The sequence below is a fragment of the Furipterus horrens genome, unplaced genomic scaffold (assembly GCF_987537825.1).
Source record: "Furipterus horrens unplaced genomic scaffold, mFurHor1.1.pri manual_scaffold_9, whole genome shotgun sequence".
Lineage (NCBI taxonomy): Eukaryota > Metazoa > Chordata > Mammalia > Chiroptera > Furipteridae > Furipterus > Furipterus horrens.
The window spans coordinates 67,432,519-67,457,939 of record NW_028327179.1 but is presented as its reverse complement, the minus strand read 5'-3'; the positions used below and the strand labels follow the sequence as shown (position 1 = coordinate 67,457,939).

The 25,421-nt window shown below is 31.9% G+C and overlaps 1 protein-coding gene across 1 annotated transcript in view; it reads right to left on the bottom strand.

Annotated features, from left to right (window-relative positions):
- Positions 1 to 25,421, bottom strand: part of FOXP2 (forkhead box P2) — a 370,651-nt gene that overhangs the window by 50,246 nt on the left and 294,984 nt on the right. Inside the window, exons 5-10 of the mRNA XM_090286764.1 lie at positions 20,044 to 20,181; positions 18,720 to 18,917; positions 18,112 to 18,114; positions 17,068 to 17,242; positions 7,971 to 8,184; positions 6,104 to 6,208 (exon numbers count right to left, since the gene is read on the bottom strand). Coding sequence (XP_090142890.1) covers positions 6,104 to 6,208; positions 7,971 to 8,184; positions 17,068 to 17,242; positions 18,112 to 18,114; positions 18,720 to 18,917; positions 20,044 to 20,181 — 833 coding nt within the window. The remainder of the gene's footprint in view (positions 1 to 6,103; positions 6,209 to 7,970; positions 8,185 to 17,067; positions 17,243 to 18,111; positions 18,115 to 18,719; positions 18,918 to 20,043; positions 20,182 to 25,421) is intronic.

Here is a 25,421-nt window from a genome sequence, read left to right as displayed (position 1 = left end):
AAAAAAATGTTTCTTGAAATTAATAACGAAGAAGAAAAATATTTAGACAGACATATGTGTAACATAAAAAATAAAGATAGTGTTTCTGAGAAAGAACTAATTTATAAATAAGTGGGTTTATTTGTTAGTAGATCTATTTAGGTTTAGTAATTGGAAACCTTTATTCTGTTCTGTACCTTCCCTTGAAAAATTAATCAGTTCATTTTAATACTTCCTCACCGATCATAACAACAAACTTCTATGTATCTTGGTACAATTGTCATTCCTGGTTGAAAGGAAACTGTGGACTAAAATAGTGACGTGTATCAGGTCAAGTTTGAGGTGTGTAGTTAGACTGTAGGAGAGGCACTTCCACTATACCTGTCTGCCCTAAGCTCACTCAGCTCAGTTCTGTTATGAGCCTAATTGTAATGAAAACTTAAAATTCATTCACTCTTTCTGGAAAGGAGGCATAAAATGTTAAACCAGAACTTAGCTTATGATGTAAAGTATCACTAATTTCTAATTAAATTAACATTTAAAAGTTGTTTTTCATTTTTTTCACCAAAATTTTAATAAAGAATGAGATCATTTTATATCAGTATACTACAATGGTAATTATATTTTTAAGGTTTAATATTGTTGTATTATCTTAAGGATTTTTTTCACTATGAACTCTTGGGGAACACACATATATATTTATTCTGCAATCAACCTAAATGTTGAATATTTAAAATAATGCCTTAGCTATACACAAAGACTAGAGTGTAATGGAACAAGATAAGTAGAATGTACAGCTTTGCAAGAAAAAATATATGCAGTATAACATGTTTATTTTTGCATAAAATAACTTTTAAAAAGTTTTTTTTACACTTGTATATTTCTTAGTGATAATTATCCTATACTCAAAGAACTAAAAAAAGTACAAAATGTTTGCATTATATACTTGGGTCTTACAACCTATTCAATTTATCTATACAGCTTTTATTCGAAGAGAGACTGTAGATTACAATAATAGTCAATGAGGTTTTGTCTTGATTGAATTTTTCAGTGGGACACAAAAGAATCTTGCCATTAAAATAGTCCTTTATTCTCCTGTATGAAGGGGAAAGGTTTTTAAAGTGTTGTGATGTTCAGTAATGAGCCTCTATCTAAATTATCATTGGTGACAAACTCACAAAGCACTTTTCGAGGACACATAGTTATGAAATGCCAGAGCTGCCACTTTCTTTCCTGTAATTACAGGCTAGCTTGCAGCCCTTCAATGATCATTTATAGAAAAGCCTCCAGTGGATTACTGAGAACTTGAAAAACACATACATACCTCTGCCACATCTCCCTTCTCCTTTCGTTGCTATTGTTTACCAATGATATGTAAAATAGTGCCTATTCATTCTCCCTACTTAATTATGCCAATCAAAGTACAGAAATGATGTCAGATATAAATACAATGCAATAAGACTACATAAATAGACTGAATATTAATATTAAATTATGAAGTTTTGTATTTGTGACTATTTCGTGCCCAAATTATTCTCTTTTATGTTTTTATAACTATCTCAGGTACTACATATTACTATTCAAAAATTCTCTATGATTTATAAATCAAGAGTGAGATAATACTGAAAAATGAGAGGATTGGTGGATTTCCTCAGTCAGTGCCTAATTGCTGTTTCAAAATGCATATGCAAAGGGACATTTCATTAATCATTTAATCATGTCCCTTGCAGGAAGTTGAAACTAATGTTGCAAATACCCTTTTCATATGAATGCTCCATAATACTATCTTATTCATTTGATATATTGCCTATGTCATAAATTATAGCTGCTTCAAAATGACCAAGTAGGATTGTTATCCCTGAAGATGCTTGTTACAAAACCTTTATTAAGTTTCTTTCTTTCTTTCTTCTTCTTTTTTTTTTTTTTACTTATTGGTAGTTTTATTTCACAGCTTCATACTAGCCAATAATAATACTCTTTCTGATGGCAAAGGTCTTTAAATTACCCATGCAATCACTGACACCATTTCACAAGCCTGTTCTACTTCTACTGGTCTGCTAACAAGAAAATTACACACAAATTACTGAATGTCTATGAAATATTTAAATGCATTCTACTCTACTATGCATTAATAAGAGCAAAGCAAGCTCTGGAATTCTGGTTAGCTCCAGTCCCTAATGTCCCCTAATGAGCTTCTTACCGAGACTGCAGTTCAAACACAGAGGTGAAGAAAAAATGCAAAGGGTGCATTCAGAAAGGCAGCACTGAACAAACATTGTGTGAGCCAGATCTAATTTATGGGTCACTTTATAGGTATATTGATTTTTGTTTTCAAAATGGAATAAGTGATGTGGTCTACTGACGTTCTTTCAAAACTGCATTGAATCTGTGTGCTAGGTAGGTAGTGTGGACTAGAAAAAAATGTAAATAAGCAGTCAAATTTTTTCTAAGAACAAGTAAGCAAGCATTTCAGAAAGATGAAAAGTAGGACAGGATATTTCCAATTTATTTAATGCACAATTCTTTTTAACAAATATTTTAAGTTTATGAATACATGTGGTGGCTTCAATTATGTACACCCAAGATTAGCATTTCAATTTTAAATTCTAGATTTTTTCAATTTAAAGTTATATCATTTTATAAGCTAAAAAGGGATCAGATTTAAATCCAGCTACCTTAGACTTTTTAACAAAATGTTTCACTTGCAAATCATTGGTGTTTCATTTATTTTGCATCAAGCTTTTTATGTTTAAACACTGACAGGAGTTTAAATACAAAATGTTAGCTGTCACTATTCATTTAGCTGATTATGTGAAATGCCTTAGTTTTCAGAGATAAGGCACTGTCACCAAAAGAAACAACATTCTGACAAGTTCAAAGAATGCCTCCTTGAGGTCATAATTTTGTAGCCATGCTGCCTAGTCAAAGACAAAGAAATTGAAAATACACACTAAGCAAAAGCATATTTTTTAGTCAGTACTAGAAAAAAAGACAACAAATTTCCCATTAAATAAACTGTTTCCACTTTCTTTTCTGTTCCTCTTTATACAATGTTAAGCCTTACAAATGTAGTCTTTGTGAAAAAAACCTAATTCATTTACTGTCAACTAATCACTCTCTAACAGATTGATACTTTTATAGACACTAACAATTCTGCCCTTCTTGGAAAGGAGTATCACTTTCTGTTTCAGACCATGTTTTGTTTGCTGGCATCTGTGCATGCAAATTTAGAAACACTTGTCTGCTAACTGGAATGTTAAAAGTGTAAACCTTTTGGTTTAAGCTCTAAATGTCAATCTATCTACATTCAAGCTGACTTAGGTCCAGTGCAATTAATTTTGCAGCCAAGTACTGTCAAATGTTATTACACTTTGACATTTATAAGACAGTAATGAAGAACTAGTATTAAATGGTATTAGTGATCTAGTAAGATCTTCAGTTAGTAGTCAGAAAAATGATTAGCTTTGGTCAACACCTACTTTACAGCAAAATTCAAAAATTTTCCTAAACACCTTTTTAGCCTGAACTTTCTTCATCTTTTATTTTCTGCTTTCATTTGGCTGTTATAAATAACAGTTTCTAACTTAGCCAAATTTTTTATTCGACAGAAAATAATATTTCAATTGAATATTAAAGTCATATATGTATATATGACTAAGAATATATATGTTACAAGCAACTGTCCTCTGGTGGTTTTTCATTTGGTGTTGGGTCAAAACAGATATTCTACCAATTTGGGAATGTAATGTGAGAAAGGGAATTTGGTACTATCACTTGTTATTTAGCATATGTAGGCTAAATGGTAATAATTGATGGTTTACTTTTATTTCAAACCAATGAATAAGTTCAAGCTACACAGTTTATTTATAGTGCATTTTAGGAATAAAAAAGCCACAATATTTTCTCAAAAAACACTTTTATAATGAACACTGGCTATAAAATTTCCAGAGAATGGATAAACATGAAAACTGTGAGATAAAAACCATTCAGAGCTTCTTGACTAATTAGACATTTTTTTTGTTCTAAGACCTTAATTCTCTCTGTTATTACAAAAGAAAAGAAAATCTTCTTTCCAAGGAAATCTATATTAGTGGTGGTGTCTTCTTCATTTCATCTTCCACACAGACACTAAATAAACTGAAATTAATTTAACAAAATTGTTTTCTTTCTCTTCAAATTTCACACGAATTTTAAGAAAAACACAATAACACTATGGAAATATGTCTTATTAATATTTTATTTTAGTATAGTATATTGTCATTAATTCTATTAACAGACATTATCAGATCTTTAAGTTAGGAAATCTAAAGCATATCATTAAAAATGAACTAAAAGAAAGGCCTTAAAATCTTCTGTCATTTGTTCTGCCATCCCTATAAATTTAATGGGTTGGAAAAATGGTTAGTCTCTGGAACCAAAGTTGATATTTAATTGAAAAAAAATGTTTTTTTACTTGTAATTCTTCAATTTGAAAAAATATTAGCATGATTACAAAAAAAGAACTGTGGAGGATAAAATGAGGGCTCCTGATAATCTTTTTGTAAGTAATAAAAATATATACAAGTAATGAAGATGAATAAAATGCTTCTTTCCGTGTGCCACAAAGGAAATGATTCTGAAGGAAAGATACATTATTTTCTTAAAGATTAATTTTGAATGTTGTCAGAAAGAACAACTTGAAGCAATAAAATGTATAGTGACTGAGCTAATTCTATGATTTAAATTACCATATTGAAGAAACAGTAGTATTAGTCCTCTAAATAATCTTAATGATAAGGAATAATACAACATATTGATAAAGACTAATATATCCAAATGAAGTATTTAGTTGTTATAAGAATTAATATTCCTATAGTCTGTCTTTGTTTTAACAAATGTTATTTTTCCTAGAAAGAAAAACTTTAGAAAACTTACCTAACATTTTAAATGTTCTCTTTGCTTAGAACAGTAGAATCAGTTTCATACTCAACAAAATGGTAGCTCATGACTGTTTTATTATAATAGGAGTACAATTATTCATTTCAGGACATTTACAAAAGTCATAGTAACATATGAAAAAATTTTCTGTTAATTGGTCAGGAATGAAAAATATTTTAAAAAATCCTTGTGGAAGTCTTACTGTAATTCAATTATAAAGTTATGATGCCAAGTACTTGTGCCTTGTTGTTAAGGTGCTTTTGCTCTATACTCCAAGGTCTATCATTTGTAAACACATCTTTCTGATGTTTCTTCCAACATCCTGGCAACATAGCAATGCAATTCCAAATGAGTTAATTAACTTAATTGTTGATGAAGCATGAAACAGTTCATTCACCCTATTAGCTGCTCCATGACAACATAAGAGTCTCAGCCTGTGAAGTAACTCATCTCCATAAACCTATCTGTAGCTCTCTGTTTAGAACTCTTGTATAGTGGAATTGTGCATGAAAAATGTTCATAAAAATGCATATTCTCATTTGAAAAAGAATCTCTCAAGAATTAAAAAAAATTTCACTGTATGAAGAAATTAAGGATATACCAAGTTTTTATTTTAAGGTAGAGAAGTCATGCATGTTTCCTTATGATTCTGGGGGCAACAAGTGTCAATGTGGATGAAACATAGTTATCTTAAAACTTTTAGCTCCTATTAATTTAATTTTTATTCTTATTAAATATACATTTTAAAATATCATCATTTAATATAAGAAATACAGTTTGCAATTCAAAAAAGTAAATCTGTAAAATTTGTCTAATTATATATGTGTATATATATTAAAAATATATATATATACATACGTATAAAATATGACTCCACATAATTTTACTTGAAATTTTAATTGAAAAATTGAAATTTAAGTGAACCCTGCAAACATATCTCCCAATTATTAATGATACTATTAGAGTACGCTGTTTCAAAACGTTTATTGAATAATTCATAAATATTCTCATGAAAAGGTAGAGATAAAAAGTTAAACTTCTTGGTCTGACTTTGCTAATCCACTCATTGAAACACATAGAAAACTTAAGACTATGCCTCACGATGGACCTCTACTTTCCTCCCTCAGCTTTCGTTTGTTTATTTAAAACAGTGGCTAAAATTTCCATATAACCCACTCCTTCCCTTAAAAAAAAAGTTAAAACGTACTTTAAAAACTGTCCAAAATCTTCACAAATGCTTTCACAGCCTGGCCATTTGCAAACTCCATGGCCATAGAGAGTGTGAGAGGCTCCAGTCTCCTCATGTGTCGAGCTGTAGCAAAGGAACACAGATCAGATTCATCTCAAAAAGCCATAATCATTGCAGGCTGCTAGAGCCTGTCAGGTTACAACCAGTGACAAACAGGTCAAAACAGGTCAATGCAGCTCAGAGCAGTCAGAAAAATTTAATCGTTCTACTGAATAGTTCAACTGCCAAGGCTAGATGATGTTCCAATTAAAGGAGAAATAGAGCCAAAGATGACTGTTAATAAAGGATGAAAAACTAAGAAGACTGTATAATATTGTATGTTAATCCTGCCGTATGACCTTAATGTAACATTTGCCTCCAAATAAAAAATATATATCATATGTGGTCAAGGGGAAAAAAACTGTATTTTTAAAAAAGTAAAATAACTTTTGAAATGTTCTTTTTAAAGAAGAGCATTAGGAACATTTAAATTATTCAGTATTTAGGTGTGAACCATATATATTTCTACTCATAACAATAGATTTTAAAATCTTTACTCTGGGACAGTGCCCATCAGCTATGTCCATCTATAATTATCAAAGATTTTTGAAAAGTGAGTATTGTATCAGATAGAAAGATCCTAGAAAAATCAATCACCTTCTAAAATATATACTCATCAAATTAATTCAGTTAAAGCATTCAAAGGCATACCATTTTATATCATTTTATAATAATGCAAGCTAAGAAGAAAAATTTTTCATGATATGCAAATGAAGCCAGAAACATCGCCAATAACATTCTACTTTAAACTGTACTGTGATTAAATGTCTTTGAAAAAAATGTTTATGAGAAAGAATATTTGTTGCATTTACACAGATATTAGCATTGTATAACAGAACACTATCATTCCACTACACTTAAATTTGAATTTCAGAGCTAAGCCTAAGCCACTGTGTTAAGAAATCCTACACTTATATTTCATCTTTTAAAAAGATACTTTTCATGTTAAGCAATATTTAGCTTACATATATTATGTAAATTACTTTAAAGGACCTGATTAGGTATCCATATGCCTAAATAAATTAAATAAATGGGCAAAAGTACATGAGTTCTCCTCTTACAAAGACAGTCTTCATACAACTAAAATAAAACAGCTTTAAAAATTATCTAACACAATGTACTCAGTGTTGGCAACTGAAATCAAATATTTTATTTTGAATTTTGTCAAATTTATTCAGAAAATAATCACTATACAGTATTTTTGTATATTTATAAATTCCATCATAATCCAGCCATATAACCTTAAAGTAACATCTAAATAAAAAATATATTTAACATATATTTGTATGTGGTTAAGTGGGAAAAATAACTGTATTTTTAAGAGAGTAAGGCAATTTTTGAAAAGTTCTTTTTAAAGAAGAACATTAGGAACATATATATATCCTCTGATTTCTAACCACATGTGTGAAACATATATTAAGTGGTGTATGTACACATCTTTAATTATTTGAAACTGGTTAAGTTAAAAATGATAAAATGTTCTCATGGCCTTCAGGTTAATCACAGTATCTGAGTCATAAAAATGTACTGACAATAATTCCACATGGAATTATTAAAAATAGCTTTTTTCAGGCAAATTATAACTGTACTTAACAAACTGCTAGTATTTAAACTGCTTTTTGTAATGAAAAATAATATATAAAATAAATAATCTAAAGGTTTCCATTTAATTTGCTGTCTTACCCATTTTGCCCCTGTTAAGTACAAATTATAATTTTTAGTTTTATCAATGGTAAAAGTAAAATTTGGTGGTAGATAAATATTGAATAAATATAATGAGATTTACCTGTCTCGCCTTGCATTTAGAACTGAAGACTGTCCATTTACTATGGAATGATGGGTTATTGGTGGTGATGCTTTGGAGGTGGTGGAGGAGGTAGTCGAAGAGGAATTGTTAGTAGTGAGGTCTAGCCCTCCATGTTTAATGCCATTGTCTTCCATACTGTGAACTCCAGTCACTTCTTTCCATAACTGCTGAATCTCAGCAGGACTTAAGCCAGCTGTAAAATGAAAGAAAGATCCACTAATATAACAAGGTAAAGTTCACCTAATGAGATTAATGTTATTACTGGATTGATGCCAATAATAAAATGATGTTACAACATAATTAATATACAATACTAAGTGACTTTATAACATTCAAGCTTTTCTCTTGAATAATCATTTATTTGCTAAAGGCTACCAACTGGGAATAGCACTGGGAATAACAGTGTTCAGAATGATATTAAGAATGAATAGAAAAAAAATCCAGAAATTCTATTTGAATATTAAACTTTTAACAGTAGGTTTCACTTATTGCTAGTACTAAGTTTTTGAAAGTGAGATAGATCTGAAATAAGACATTAAAATAAATGAAAAGAAACAATGAAGTAAGGAAGGTTAACAAAAACATCAGGGAAAAGAGTAAACAATTAAAAATAAAACTATATTTGACAACTATTCAGTTATTTTGTTATTTCATTTTGAAATGCATTTTGAGGTCCTGAATAAAACAAAATGATCTTCAGTCCAGCAGGGCAGAGCCTCCAGCAGCCCATACCAAGGGAGATCAATGTGGCATGGAGCAGCACTCTGGTGTGCGGAGCTCGGCTATCTCAGCAGTGGTCTGGAGCCTGCCTTAGTTATACCTTGAAAGTGGTGTACTCTACCCTCCTGGGTCTTTTCAATAAATGTCTTGGCACCCCTGATGACAACAGAGAAATTTGCCCAGGAACCTATGGGTGGCACATGGCTGTTCTGCTTGACACCCCTGCTGGCAAAAGTGGAATTTCCTCAGGAGTCTATCTATGGGTGGTCCCACTCTGCAGACATGACTGTTCTGATCACATGTGATAACATCTAAAATTCTTCATTTTATGACCGATAGAATAAATCCACTATTATTTTTTAAAACTCCCTGGTTCAGATTATGCAAATTGCCCTGATTTATAAAAAATGAAAATAGAAAAGCTAGGCACAATCCTTGTACTTTTATAATTTTTGAACAAGGAATTGAAAGACTATAGTTTACCGCATTTGGCTTATAAAATAGTACTTACATATTGTGGAGAGCAAGACCAATAAAATGGCATTGGTCCAATCAAGGTAGCACAAAATATATAAAACTAAGTGGAGTTCTCTTGTCAACTAAAATGTCTGTCACTCAGCCATGACACTTTTATTTAAGAGGGAAACTGCCTATGTCACTCTAGATACATCTGGCAAAGGGACACACTTAAGGTATCTGCCCACGTGGTAAGAGCAGACATATCTGGTAAGGAGACACAGCTAAGATATCTGCACATGTGATCAGAATAGTCATGTCTGCAGAGTGGAACCACCCATAGATAGACTCCTGGGGAAATTCCACTCTTGCCAGCAGGGGTGTCAAGCAGAACAGCCATGTGCCACCCATAGGTTCCTGGGCAAATTCCAAATTGGCATCAGGGGTGCCAGGACATTTATTGAAAAGACCCACGAGGGTGGAATACATCACTTTCAAAGTATAACTAAGGCAGGCTCCAGACCACTGCTGAGACAGCCGAGCTCCACACACCAGAGTGACGCCCCATGCCACATTGATCTCTCTTGGTACGGGCTGATGGAGGCTCTGCCCTGCTAGACTGAGGATTTCTCCTTCCCTGCTGCCCACCAGGCTCCAGAGATCCTTCCTTGCAAGACACTGACAACTCCTCTGCTCACATTGCTGTTTCCTGAACCTGCAGACAGAGACTTTGGGACTTGGATTTGTTAACCCCCATTGGTTGCTCTGTGTGTGTGTTATAATTCTCTTAGATTCTTAGAATGTGAGTAGGATATTAATGCATGTTAATACTTTGAGTATTAAACTACTTTGAGTGAACTTAAACATTCAATAAAAGCTAAGTGAATAGCATAGTTACTATGTGTGAATCTTGTCTATTCCTTGGTGCCAGGCTATATCACAAACATACACTTCTGACACATGTGTCAAGTACTGTGCTTTCATATAGTCTCTATACACCTTATGCTATTTAATTATCACTACAATCCAATGGAGTTGGTACTTTTTAAAACTTTTTAAATTAACTATTGTAGTGAAATTGATTAATAAAGTTATATAGTCTTCAAGCGTATAATTCTATGATGCATCATGTGTATATTGCATTGTGTGTTTACCACCCAAAGTCACCATATATTTGACCCCCTTTATCTTTTACCCTGATATATTTTTTAACCAATTTATGGATTAAGAAACAAAGTGGGAGTGAGGTTCAAAAATATGTCCAAGGTCACAAATAAAGTTGTAATTTAAATCCAGGCAATCTGACTTGAGTGCCTCTGCTGTTAAAATATTATATTTAAAATATTAACCCTGGCTGATGTGCTTCAGTGGGTTGGCACCAGCCTGTGAACCAAAAGGTCACCAGTTCGATTCCCGGTTAGGGCACATGCTTGGGTTGCAGGCCAGGTCCACAGTTGGGGGCGTGCAAGAGGCAATCACACATTGATATCTCTCCCCTTCTCTTTTTCCCTCCCTTCCCCTCTCTCTAAAAATAAATTTAAAAAATATTTTTTAAAAATATGAAAACTTCTGATAAAGATATGACAAGGGAAATATATTTGGAATTATGATGGCTATCATTTATTGAGCATCTACTGTATTCTGGTTATTTACTTTCATAATCTTAATTAACCTTGCCTAAAGTTAGAAATCATTACCTTTTACAGATGAGGATGTGGAGGCTCATAAAGATTAAATATGTTGCCATAACTCACTAAGCTCATAGTCAGCAGAAAAAATTTAATGTCTTGTGGCTCCCAAATCTTTGTTTTGTTTTGTTTTTCTTGATATATTTATCTACAACATCTAATAGAACAATGGAAGTGCTCATCAAACTACTTCCACTCTCCCACAACCCAACATACATCTACATCATATGGTACAGTGATGTTGACTACTCAAGAGGTGTGTACGAATGAAGTGGAATATAATAGGCAGGGGAGAGTGGAGAAAGATAACAGAATATGACGGTGAGGAGAGTAAGCCGTCTCATCCCTTCCCCTGCAAGTGGAAGAATCAGTGATCTAGGCATAGTGGTAAGTAGACCAAGGTAATAGAAGAATTCTCACTGCTCCAACCATAATTTCTAGTCATATCATTCATTACAGTGGTATTCTTAAATTGTTATACTTATCACCATCTCATACAGATAGTTTTATTAAAAATTATCATTTTGGTGAATCTAGCTCCTTGTGATTTTAAAACTGAGCCTGAGACTAAAGAAAATATAGCATAACTCAGTTTTCTAAAGTTGTAAAAACTTTTTGTAAAAAAAAAACAAACAAAAAAGGCTTAAAAAAGTAAGATGGTTCTACTACATAGAAAGTAATGCCTATATAAAATTGTTAATTAATTATAACTTTATTTCTAGTTTTAGCATAGGATTCTGAAACTTTTCTGACTGTAACTTTTTTATTACTTGTTTATATGTGTTTGTTGTCCTAAAAGCCAAACTCCATTAGCAAATCCTTTCTTGTAATAGCATCAACATGACTTCTGCATCAAAACTTCACTATCTCACCTGCCTATCTCTGTGTTTCACCATTTACTCTTGCCTGGACCACCACTACAGCTTCCTGACTGTCTCCCTGATTTTACCTTGCCTTCATATAATTTACCCTTCCTATGTAAGCCAAAATGTACACCTTTAAGTGTAAATTAGGCCATGAAACTTCCCAAACTCCAATGCTTTTTCAGATAACGTAGAGATAAATAAATAAATAAATAAAACACTTTACTATGGCCTGTGGGGGGCTGACATTTATCACTGTGCTCTTGCCTGTTTCTCTGACCTCATCTCTCTGTTTCTCTCTCTCTTTCTATTTCTCTACATTTCATTCTGTTATTCTAGCCTGCTGACTCTCAAATGCATCAAACATTTATTCCCTTTCCATCTATTGCTCTGGCTGGCTGTTCCCAAAGCCTAGGCCACTCTGGTTTCAAATATCCCTATGGCTTTCTCTTTCCCTTCACTTAAATGGTTCAAGCATCACCTCCTCTCAGAGGTCTTTGACCACGCTGTCAACCACTGCCTCTCCCCATCCTGCCTTCTATCATTTTCTATGACCTTACCCTACTATATTTTTCTTTCAAGCATTTATCAGTCTTGGAAACTATATTATTTATTTGTTTGTTTTAATTACCATCAGTCTCCCTCCACTGCAATTTAAGCTTTATAAGAATAAGAAACTTTTATTACCGGTATACCCCCAGTGCCTAGAACAGTGTCTGGTATGTGCTCAGTAATCAGTTGAAGATATCATTGATTTTAAAAAATTCACACAGTTCTCAGACATCTTGGTTTCCACATGGAAATTCTGTGGCTCTTAGAGAGGATACTATTTATGAACATTGCTACTCTCTAAAGTCAATGTTTAAAAAATTAAGTCTACTTTGAATTTTTAATTCACTTATGTACTAGTACTCTATTTATTTGCTAGGGTTACTTACAATAAGAAGTAATAAAAACAAATTTTGGTAGAAGTATTTATATCAGTCATATATTTATTGAACCAATTTGATATTTAGTAACTCGAATTTTTGAAATGTAATCATGTAATTTTTATTTTTAATATTAAATTTTACATTTTTAAAACTAGTATATACACATGGATAAAATAATTAAGTCACAGAGAAGGGTACATATTGAAAAATTAAATACCCCTACCAGCCCTGAGCTCTGGATCCTCAGTTCTCTTCTCCAGAGGCAACCATTACTCCAGTCTCTGAGCTATCTTTCACAGTTATATTTTTATATATAATGTGCTAACTTAACATATTATTTGACTAGGGGTTTAGAATAAACTGTAAGTACAATGTCCATCTTTCAAATATATGTGTAATGAAGGGTGAAAAAAATACACATTTTGCCCAAAGGATGAATTATAAGGAGTAAAAATCACTATTTGCTAAATCTGAGACCAAAGGCAAATAATGTCACCAAAGAAAGGAACTTCTGGGATAGGGATACAGGAATACATTTGATATAAAAAATTCCTCCTGTGATTTTAATATTAAAATTTTACAGGCTGCATTTTTAAAATTTGGTGTTTTATTACAAAAACAACAATTTCTCAGTTTTAATCAGCATGACATTTTAATGTGGCAAAGTTAATATTTCACTTTTTAGTCTTTCTTCAAGACATAAAGAATTGGCAAACAGAAATTATTTTCAAGCCTTATGTCCTAAAAGACATTATGCAGGTTAGCTCATTAAGCAATTCTGTAACAATTAGAATTATGATATAATTTAATCGCCATCTTTCTTTTTTACATTTTCTCAAAACTAACAACACAATTTTAATATATCCCAATGTATTTAATTATATATGTTAGTTTTTATATACAAAAGTAATAGCATTCACAGGTAATGATAAAAGTACATTCATGCTTGTGTTTGCTTATGGAGTTCCATCATATAAATTGCCCCCCCACCAACTGCTCCTCCAACTTACAAATAGAAGACTTACTAGTATTTGAAATGGAATACTAAGATGTTAATAATTCTGTATGAAATGTATTTTTTATAAATGTAGAGATAATCAAATTGCTTATTTTATATTAAAATTGAAAATTATAGTAATATTCATGATTACTTTAAATGCTTAATATTTAAAATAAGTTACTGGTATTGTTACCATGAATATACAATGGTGATTATGCAAACATGATCATAGATTAAGCAAAAAATCAAAAATGTCAGAAGTGATGCTGAAGTAGGCATTTGGCTATCTAGATTAACATAAGCAAAGAATGAAGTCAAAGCCAAATAACTGATTTTGGCTAAATACTAATATCAAAGACAAACTTCAGCACATTCCTAACTCAGCAAAAAGACATTATTATTTGTTATTTCAAAAGATTTCACTTTTTTATTATTCAAAAATTCTCTGATTCCAAGCTGATCCCGTTCTATAAAGTGTTAGTTCAAAACAGTGCTTTGCTTGATAGCTAGCATTTCTTGTTTGGTGTTTCAGATTGGTAGTAAAAATCTTATTATGTCTTAACTAACTTTTATAAGTTCAAAAATGTGTAAAAAGTTGAAATAAGATGGAATTTATAGTCTCTATAATTATAGTAAACCTGTGAATATATTATGTATTGGGGGTACACTGACTTCTATCTTATGTGAAAAAAAAAACTAAGTTTAACGTACATGCACAATACTTTTCTATTTTCTAACCTATAGACAATGGTACTGGGTTATAAAAATGTGTCTCTAAGTAATTACTAGCTGATATATGAACTATACTATACATGTAGTAAATAGCTTTATATTCAGTACTTTATTTGAGATTGTTTTCAAAATTCACTCTTTTTTATTTGATTTCTGTATATCTATAGTCACTCTATAAATGTAGAGATAATCTAATTGCTTAGTTTACATTACATTTGAATATTATAGCAATATTTTTGATGACTTTAAATGCTTCATATTTAAAATAATTTACTTTAAAGTGGTAAAATACATTCATTATTTTACAATAGAGAAAAATGTGAGTATATCTCCTATTGTTACCAAAATTAGCTGATTCTTATACACATATTTTTTATATAGTTGAAAAAAGTTTTAACATTAAAAGCAGCCCGAGAAATTTGTGTTAAATCATGGGGATAAATACTTCAAATATGCCATATTTTTAAGAATGCAAAGGAAAAATTATCACTGCATATTAATCCTACCCAGTTTTATTTGTCTCCTATTCATGGCTAATCAACAGTCCAAACCCTGGTACAAAGTGCACTGGGAAACTATAAATAAAAATATTTAAAATATTTTTATCTGAAATAACCAATAACTAAGGCAGGGCTTACATTTTCTAACAAATACTACTTTTCTTTCTCACACTCTAATTTGGGGATTTCAGCACAGCATCATGAAATCATGATTTTTTACTGTAGTTGGTTTATTTGACAGTCTGACTGTGTTTGGCTTATGGGTCTCCACAATGAAACTTTTCACACTTATTCATCTAAACACTGAAAAACACAATATTGATTTTCATCTCTTCTGTTTAAAATATAAATTTCCTGCACAAAACCAGATATGTTTTCAGATTTACTTCCTTTCCCTCAATGTTCTCCATCCTGTGTGTTTTATCTCTCAGCTATCAAAATAAAACTCAGAGATAAAATTTTCATTTTAAAGCTATTAGAATGGCTGTATCATAATAAATTTTCTTGTTTAGAAAGATATTTTATATGCTTGTTTTGGAAGAATACAGTTTAACAAATATATTTCAAATAAGTTATACTTTGTTTCTATGAATATCTATTTTAAACTTTTTTCAATGCTTGTTTGAATGGTTTTAGCAAAAACAAAAAACAAAATCATGGTAGACCATGCTTTTCTATTGAATGAAATCTCATGTAATGAGATCCTAAATACAGATTTTATTTAAATTTTACTGGTAAAATTCAATGAGATATTTTTCTTTTGTTTTAGTGTAGTTTCTACCAAAGACATCTATGTTTACACTGAATTAATTTATGTTTCTTTCTTTTTTAAACCTTGTTTATTCACCTTCAAACTGTACTTATTTTCCTAAAGAACAATAACTTGTGAGTGGAATAATCATTGTTCTTGTGACACCATGATTTATTCCAATTCTCTTTGGAGTAACACAGAAAAGAGCGTTTAGTATCTTTTTTTTTTTTTTTTTTTTTTACTATTTAAACTTTCTTGATTTCCTAGGAATGAATTAGAAGATCAGGTGAAGTAGAGGGTTAGAAGTCAAGTGAAAGAGGGAATTCTAGGAAAAGTAAGCGAACAAGACAGTAATTTGAAAAATAAAGAGAAAAAACATTTACCATAATATTTTTATGTGACAAAACAATGATTATATTTCGTTTGATTAATTTTAATTTTTGTATACTTCATTGTTCTTAATTTTCTACAGTGTACCCTTGAGTCAGAAAAATGCACAACAAATACTACTACAGTGTGATCCCTGTGTAAAAAATATAACAAACTCAATATAAAGTTCATCTGGATTAAGGTTTGTTCTAACAAAATCCAAATGCAAATTAAAATATGTTTTTATGAAGTTTAATGATATATGACTTTTAATTAATTGAGAATTTTAGCACGTGAGTCACTTTAGTTACAGTTTTTTTTCTTTTAGTACCTAGAAATTGTTCTATGTTCCAAAAGTTAAAAGTTAAATGAAAAGTATATACAATTGTATTATTGTATGATAGTCTATTATTAGATAGTATTTTATTATTATCAAAGTACATCCAAAGTTTTCTTATCTGAAAAACAAATAAGAACACAGTTGATAGCTTTTTTTTTTTTTAGTTGATAGCTTTTTAAAGCTATAATTTACAATATACAAATTGATTATATTATTTTAGAAAAAATAAGATCGGTCTGGTCCCTCGATGTACGATGGGACCCCATATGACATAAGTAGGAACGTGCTCTGCAGAAATATATAAAGCCTCTCTTTCATATGTTGGGGTTTCAATGTGAAGACTAGGAACTTCTATCTTCTGGTCAGTTGTCCACAAAACTCAGCTCATTTATGTTAAACAGAGTGTTGTTAGCCTTACCACTAATCCAGTTCTTTGCAGATTTTCAGTGTATATTTAATAGTGCTTGAATTCTGTTGCCCTTTTTAAATTAGTTTCTGCCATATGACTAAGAAATACACATTTAATATTTAACAAAACATTTGAAAGCAAAGTGTAGTAAAATTTCTGAATCTCAAAAAGTGTGTCATGCAACCATGTTAATCATGTTTTAATAATAATCTTAAAGGTTGCAAAAACATAATTCTCAAGGTATAAAGCAGTCAGGCCATGAAATATTAGAAAGTGCAACATTAGAAATGAAGTGTGTACCACATTTTGTATGTACCTTGAGGCAGTGACTGGACAGGAAGTGCTGCCTGGCCAGGTGGAATGGAGATGAGTCCCTGACGCTGAAGGCTGAGCAAATGTTGTTGCTGCTGGAGTTGTTGCATCTGGAGAAGCTGCTGCTGAAAGACAAGCTGCTGTGCTGCCAACTGCTGCTGCTGCTGCTGCTGCTGCTGCTATCAGAGAACCCACCAGTCAACAGCAGAGAATATGGTCTGCTCAAACAGCTCTCACACAGAGAAATTTACACTCCTCTCATCACCTGGTAAGTTGTCAAGTGCAGACTATATGCAAGTTCTAGATTTTCACTTGCTTTTCTTTAAAATATCACACAGCATCAGAGAACCTAAGAACTTGCATTAAGAGCATGAGGCAAGGTCTAGAGAAAGTATTTAACAAAGGTTCAGACTTTTAAAAATCAGCTTATTGAAGATGATAATACATTTATATACATTAAAAGAATAACAGTTTATAGAAACAGTCAATTTCAACAACATTCTCTATTTTTTTCCAACTGAGTAAGGTCACTCTTCAGAAGTTCATGAATGTAGTCTCTAGTAATCTTTTAATAAACTGGGATGTAACTTTCACAGGAAAGGCCTGTTAGCTCTCCCTCTTCTTCCTTCTCCTCTCTTGTTGGAGTATATTAAAGACTGAATTATGTTCAAGGCAAAAAAAGTCTCCTCATTATAAGGAAAAGTTTAACTTTCAATTTTGTGAAGTATTACAATACAAACTCTAGTTCTTTGGACTGAGGAGAAGGAAGTCAAACTTCAGAGAAAGACAAGCTGCCATGAAAGACCTTTCCTTTTCAGTTTGAGGAAAAGAAAGTTCTGATGCACTCACTGGAAAACAGACTGCATAATGGAGCAAGTCATGTGGATTGCCCAAAGCCTCCAGAGAAATAAGGGAGCAATTTCTATTCTGTAGTTGATGGCTGTCTGAAATTCTATTCACAAATCCAAACAGAATCAAAGCCTCGGGAGGTCAAAACTGTTTCCTGGACGTCTGCATAATGGCAGCTTGAAGACAACAGCTCTGATACCTGCTGATCAATTTAACTACTTCAACATGTTTTGTTTGTATTATGTTTATATTTGATGCAGTTTGCTGACAACTGCAAGCTAGGCCCGAGAAGCCAGCTTGTCAGTTTGATTTATGAGCATATCAAACTGTAACTTTCTACTCACCACTCCAAACCTACAGTAGCAGTTCATTAATCAGAAGCCTGTGACTTTGAAATCTGTGCTCAACCAGTTTCTTCCCTGAACCCCCAACCCCCAATAAGAGGCCAAATTTGCATTCATGTTCTTTGAGCTGCAGCTCTGAGAAAAATAAAGTTCCCTCACCAACTTAGAATTCTTGGTAAATACAAGATATTTGGTACTTTATCCAGCAGAGATTGTTATTTGTACACTGATTCAGCAGTGAACATTAGATGACAGCAGCATTGGACTGGGAACTCTCAAGTTCCAAGCTACAAAAAAGGACAGGAGGGTAGTTCTACTGTTCCTGTTACTAACCTTAGTAAAAAATGTATGATAATGCATCTTTGACCAAAAGCCTTGTGAGAGTAAGGTCTGAGACCACCCTGCCCTCACTGCCCTTTCCAAACTCACAGTCTTCTATACCAGTAAGTGGGCCAGATCCTACCTCTTTTGCTTGCTTTCCAGGATGTTGCTGCTGCTGCTGCTGCTGCTGCTGCTGCTGCTGCTGCTGCTGCTGCTGCTGCTGCTGCTGTTGCTGCTGCTGCTGCTGCTGCTGCTGCTGCTGCTGCTGCTGCTGTTGCTGCTGCAAAAGCTGAAGATGTAACTGCTCTTGCTGTTTCTTGTAAAACTCTTGTAGTTGTTGCTGAATAAACCATTTTGATTTGAATAAATAAAGGCAAAAGTTTTGTGTATTATAAATTTCCTAAACTCTTCTAGATTGGGATATGATAAAATATTCATTAAGATTCACCTCACAAGAACAACAAGAAATCATGCATTGGATTCAAGGAGAGAGATCTACGTACATTTTTTCCCAAGATAACTCTGAAATTTTCCAATCCAGATTTTTTTTTAAAAAATCCTAAACAAAAAGGTATAGAAAATCTGTCTTCTAAAGGGTCAGAGACAAATTAATACACTAAATTATTACATCTGAAGTCCCAATAGTATATAGAATAAGTTATACTCTACCATTTATAAGAACCAAATACATAGTTACAGATAATCAGGTTGTTTATTTGTTATAGGAAAATAATTTAAATCCATCAGATGTATAAAAGGAACTGGAATATAAGCAACTGACCTGTGGTCATCATCAAAGACAAAAAAGTAATTAAGTATATAAAAATTAAGATACAGCACATCATTTTCTTTATGATAAGTAAGCCTATAACATGAAGTCCACTTTATATACAATTAGGGTTCCAATGATGTACATATTAGCTTTGTTATTTTTTTTTTAATTATATTTTATGAGCTGGTGACTTAGCTGTTCAACTGTCCTAGTTGAGTAGATACTTCTCTTCCAAAACACAGAACATATTTTTGAGAAAACAAAAACATTTGGGATGTTACTTTCCCCATTGTAATAAAAGGGCCAGTTCAAATCTCATAATTACATGAACTAAAAAGTGCTAAGATATTAGGAGTTTTAAAAGTAACAATTATCTATACATCTCTTTGCACTTTTATTGGCAAGTCTACAAAGCAAATGTGTCTAAGCATTTGTATATTTTAATACTGATTTATCTCATGTTTCATTTACACCTTTCTCTGCTCTTTTTCTACACTTTAATGTATCTAAAAAGACCAAGAGACCTAAATGTTGTTATGCAGCTCTGCAATTAAAACTGTACATTTATGTTCTAGCATGCTGCTAGGTTGTCCCTTCAAATGGAAAATAAATTCTCAAATATGTCCATGATGCTGTAACATGGGGGTATACCTCTGTGCCATGCTAGAACACCAAAGCAGGTAACCCACATTACCTGCTGCAGCATGACTGCCTGCTGCTGCTGGAGAAGGGCTTGGAGCTGCTGAGGAGACAGAACTTGCTGCTGAAGGATCTGCTGCATTTGCTGAGGGGTAATTACCTGGGGAGTCATCATGGCCACTGACACAGGTACCTTGACAGAGAGAGAAAGCGAAAATGTGGTCGCAACCAATGTCTGTTAACATATTTCACAGCTGTATACCATTTTTGATGGCAAGAATGACTGAGAATTTTCTGTAATAATTGTTATATTATCTAATTATTTAATAATAATAATATTAAAGTAATACCATTTTTAGATACTAGCTTTCTAGTGCATCAGATTTCATCAGGTTATATCTTTATGTTCCACACACAAAATGTATTATACTGAAACAGTTGAGCCTTTACTAGCATAGTTAAAAATAAACAAGTCAGTGTTCTCAATACTTTTTAATCAATAATCTTATCAATGTCACAATGCTATAAATGAAAAGCCATTTGCAATGGTTTAAAGGTATGATTAAAATAAATAATAAAGTTTAAACAATAGGAAGCAAGATGTCTATAAATATGTTATCAAAGCTAATAAAAACAATTTATCTAGAATGTGCTTCCTAATAAAACATAATCACCATCTCCAAAATTTTATATATGTGAAACCTCATATGTATATAATAGTACTAGAAAAATACATGTAATACATATTGCTATCAGTACATAAAGTAACTCATCTATAAGATATATTTATCCTAGAAAATAGCTCTATAGATCCTCTCAAAGAAATAATTATAGCTTTTTCTTTAAACATTTTATTTCAAGTTAACTAAACTTACACCACAAAGACCAGATATCTAAAGAATACTCAAAGATTATTCACTAAATTAAAAAAAGTATTTTGTTTAAAATTTTCTTCCTACCATTTCCTCTCTCTTCAAGGGTTTGAGAATTAAAGAGTTAAAAAAGAAAAGTAAATACGGAGGTAGATAAAAAACAGAGGAGAAAGGGGAAACAAGAAAATACAGACTAAGAAAAAGTAGAAAGACTAAATAAAGAGACAAAGGATGTGGAGAGATAGGAAAAGGATGACAAGAGAAATAAACAGGAAAACCGTGCATAAAAGCCTGAGGTATATGAGAAGTTCCAAGGCAGCCGCACTGTTTGAAGGTACTGCATGTAGAACTAACCAGCATGTAATTAAACTTGTCAACTTAAAAATTTGCAATCATTGAAAAAGCAATCATTTTCTTTCCTAGAAAAGTCACTTTTACTATAAATAAAAACAAGTATTTATATAAATAATGCTTTGGAACATATTTTCGAGACAATTTGTGTCATTAGAAAACAACAAAACATTAACAGACATGGCTCACAAATTTATTTTAATAGTCTTTTTTAATACAATTAAAGATTTTCAAGTCTGGCACTTTATGCTATAAAGGAGAAATAAAAACATTGGAAGAAATAAAGAAAAAAATCAGGGTGAATTAATTACTTTTTCAAGAATAACATCATATTTAATACTACAAAAGCTTTGTTTTTTTCAATCCCATGTTGATATCTGGAAATATTAATTAAGTAGATTAATTTTGTGGAAGGGAAAGAATTGCATTATAACAGAAAGGAATTCAAAATTGATTTTCAAAAATATTTCTCGCTTTTTAAAGAACTTACTGACATACTTATAAGTTACTGTATTTGAATTTATCATACTAAAAGGCATTCTAAACTACATGTTATAAAATGAATTCCCCCAACAGGTTGCTCACTGTTTACACTTAGTGGTCAGTTTACTTAATTGTATGTTCTTTGAGAAGCAGAATGGTAAAACAAACAGTTTGGAGAAAAGATACCTATCTACAAAAATGCCTTTTCTTTTCATAATCATTTATCTTATACTGTCTCAAATAACAAAGACTCAAACTGAAATCAAGGAACAGAGAAAGACACATATTAAATGTTAAAAAGGCTGCCAATCTAGATAAATAAATAGATGATAGATAAATAAGTAGATGATAGATGATGATAATAGATAATATGTAGATAGATATTACATATATAGATCGGCAGCCGTCCGTCTCGAGAGACGATGGTGTAGCTTCTTAAGAGTCTATCTGCACCGCCGAGAATGGCTGTGCAGTCCGACTCGGGAGTGACACGGTATCTGTCTCCTCCCGTGTTGAATCGACATCTTGCGATGACGCTGGAGTGTCCTCTCCAGTGAAGCTGAAGCTACAGAGCCTGGGCAGGGTGATATGGAGGGTCTGCTGTTGCCCATGCAGCAGACCCCCCCTCTCTTCGCAGCTGAAGGATCCAAGGGAAAGACGGAGTCAATACAGCTTGGCTTCAGGTGCGCCGCAGGAGTTGCCGGTGTTGACTACAACGTCAAACCGCCTTAGGGACTCCGGCTCCGGATTTTCTGTCGGGGTTTACTCCCTTAGCCTTTCCCCTGAAGAGGTATGCCGCAAGGCAGCGGAACATATATATAGATAACTGTATAGATATATCTATGCAGATAGCTATATAGATATATGTAGATATGTCTATATAGATATGTACATGTAGATACACACCTTCTATAAAATATATTATGTGATGAGAAACTTGCCACAGCTATTACCTAAGAGCCTCATATCACTTTTTAGCATATTGAGCGTTTTCACTTAATTATCTACCTACAAGTAAAAGTACTTTATGTATAACTGATAACAAATGTACTTTATAAGAAAAGTTTTATGAGTAAAGGCATGCACTTAAAGTTTACATTCAGATTTTAGCTTATACAGATTATATTACACTATAGTTTGTTGCTATCGTGAGTGATTTGGTATATAACAAATTTAAGCAAGTTTTTTACCTTTGCATTCTTTAGAGTTCATTTTCCCTTTCACTATGGTTAGAAAATTAATTTTTAACCTTAATTGGTTTATGTTTTCCTTGCAATTAAAAGTTTATGGCATAAAAATAACCATATCACTGTCATCCCCAAAATTATATGAATCATATGTAATGTGATGTTCTGCAAATTTTAAGCACATTCTGGCCTAACCTCTATGAAACTGCCATCTAAAATTGACAATGCATAGACATAAGATATGTAGAAAGATAAGCCAAGTAACACACAACTAATTGAACATTCTTCCAGTAAGACATGTACAATACCACAAATTAAAAATAATTATATATGTAGGAAAGCACAGTGCACCTCTTAGGGATTTATAGCATTATAACTAAGCCAATAATATCATCTCTAAATCCACATGCATAAGCTCGTCCAAAATATTTGTGGCTACTAAAAATTTAAATTATTTTATTTATTTTTGTGTGTCCACTAATCAAAGTCAAACTATCAAAATTATTTTAATAAATAGAAAATTAGATTTTTTTTATGTCAGATGTGAACTGCTCAACTTGCATTGTTTAGAAATTAATAATTTTCAAAATGCAGAACTCCTTTTTTAGTGATTTATTTTAAGTGACATATTTACTTTATTCCTCCTTTATCACCTTTTCTTTGCTATTATAAACTATTCTAGGAATTTACTGAAAAAAACGAATAAAGATTAACTGAGTACATACATTTTTTAGAGATTATGCTACTTACCAATATTTAAAATGCAAAATCAGCATCAGATGTGAAGGTCTATGGATAACTTTCTAAAATTTATATAACCTTAGCAAGTTAGGTATTAAGTGTAGAGAAATATTTTCCACTGGATATATAATGTTGTTCATGCAAATGTTCTAATGAGGATCCACAATTTAGATGTGTGATAGAAGAAGGGAGGAAAAACTTACCTCAGATATTTTCTGGTGAGAAGTCAAATAAAAGTCTGGTTGGGTCTAAGAAAACATGATGTATTATGCAGCTACCAAATGGAATCAGAAGGAATAATATACTTAAATGGGTGTCCTAGTAAAAACTGTATCCTAAAAACCTCTAAGAGTAAAGAAAGAAAAAATAGCCAACATTAGTTGGTAGAGAACATTTTTCTCTCTTGGTATTAACTATACTGACAGATCTAGAAGTACCTACAGTGATGCATCAAATAAGGGTTTTATTTACCCTATTTATTTTCTCAGATAATTAAACATTATCCAGATGTATCGCTCTGTGCACCAAGAAGTACTGGGTACAAGAATATAAAGATAAGGTTATATATTCTGAAATGAGAGAGAAAACATTCTGAAATTTGAAATGAGTCAAAATAGTAAAAGTCAAAATTATTTAGACATTATATTAGAATAGATAGGAGATGACTTTAGATTTTGAGAAGTTAATTATAAAGGTGTTTACATTACTTTTCTAAGTGTACCTCATTAAAAGGGTCAAAAAGTTATTATAGACAATGCAAAGATAATTCCTCCCCTCGAATGAATCTAAAGAGTTATTGTAAGAGTTATAAAAATGGCTCAACATTTTTATTTGCTAAAATAAGTGCATTGTCTATTTACAATCTAGTTCACCTGGAACATTTCTGAATGTGTTGAGTTTGCATATTAAGCATTTCACCTAATTAAACATCCAAATTATATGTAGGTGATTGGAAAGGTTCTTAGCATAGTGTAAGTCCGATTCTTTCTTACTAAATGTGAATTTGAAAAACAATCAGAATTTGTAGATTAGCTTTACAGTGAAAAAAATTATATCCTGTTAACAGGGTATGCCAACTACTGGCTCATATTTTCCTTTATTCTTTCCTTACAATTTAAAGACAAAGAAATTCCTGCCTACCAGTCTCTGATACTTAAAAAAGAAGTATGTAACTCTTTTTAAATTAACTGCAGTATAATAACGGCAAAACTAATTTTTATGTTATAGTATCTGTTCCCATTTTAATAGACTATTGATAGAAAATCTTTGATTGTACATCCTTTGATAAATAATTTTTGTTCACTTTTCTTCCTATACTATCTGTATCTATAGTTTATTTTAACATATGAAACTACTATATTGCAGTGTCAGCCTTAGTCTAAATCAAGCACTGGTTACATATAAAACGTCTGTCATAATAATAGCTTTTCAAAAGCTTTATAGTATTAAAAAGAACTGACAATGAATTGGGTGGTATTTGTAAGCTTTTCATCAAGTACTGAACAGGAGTGTTTTAGAGATCTGGGATGGACAGTGTATATTGCTATTTAATGTAATCTTTTAGCAGCAGGGAAATACTGTGATGGAAATAACAGCAAGAGTAGCGCAGTGCAATAATAAACACTGAGATTCCTTTTAATCATGATTCATTATTACTTAGTTTCTTCTATAGTTGAAGAAACTAGTTTTAATTTAGCACCCATTCAATTACTTGGATAAAGCAAAGTGTTTTCTGTTTTGGAACATAGATTTTGTCCAACTTTACCCTTCTCTTAGTTATACACAAATATTTCAAAACA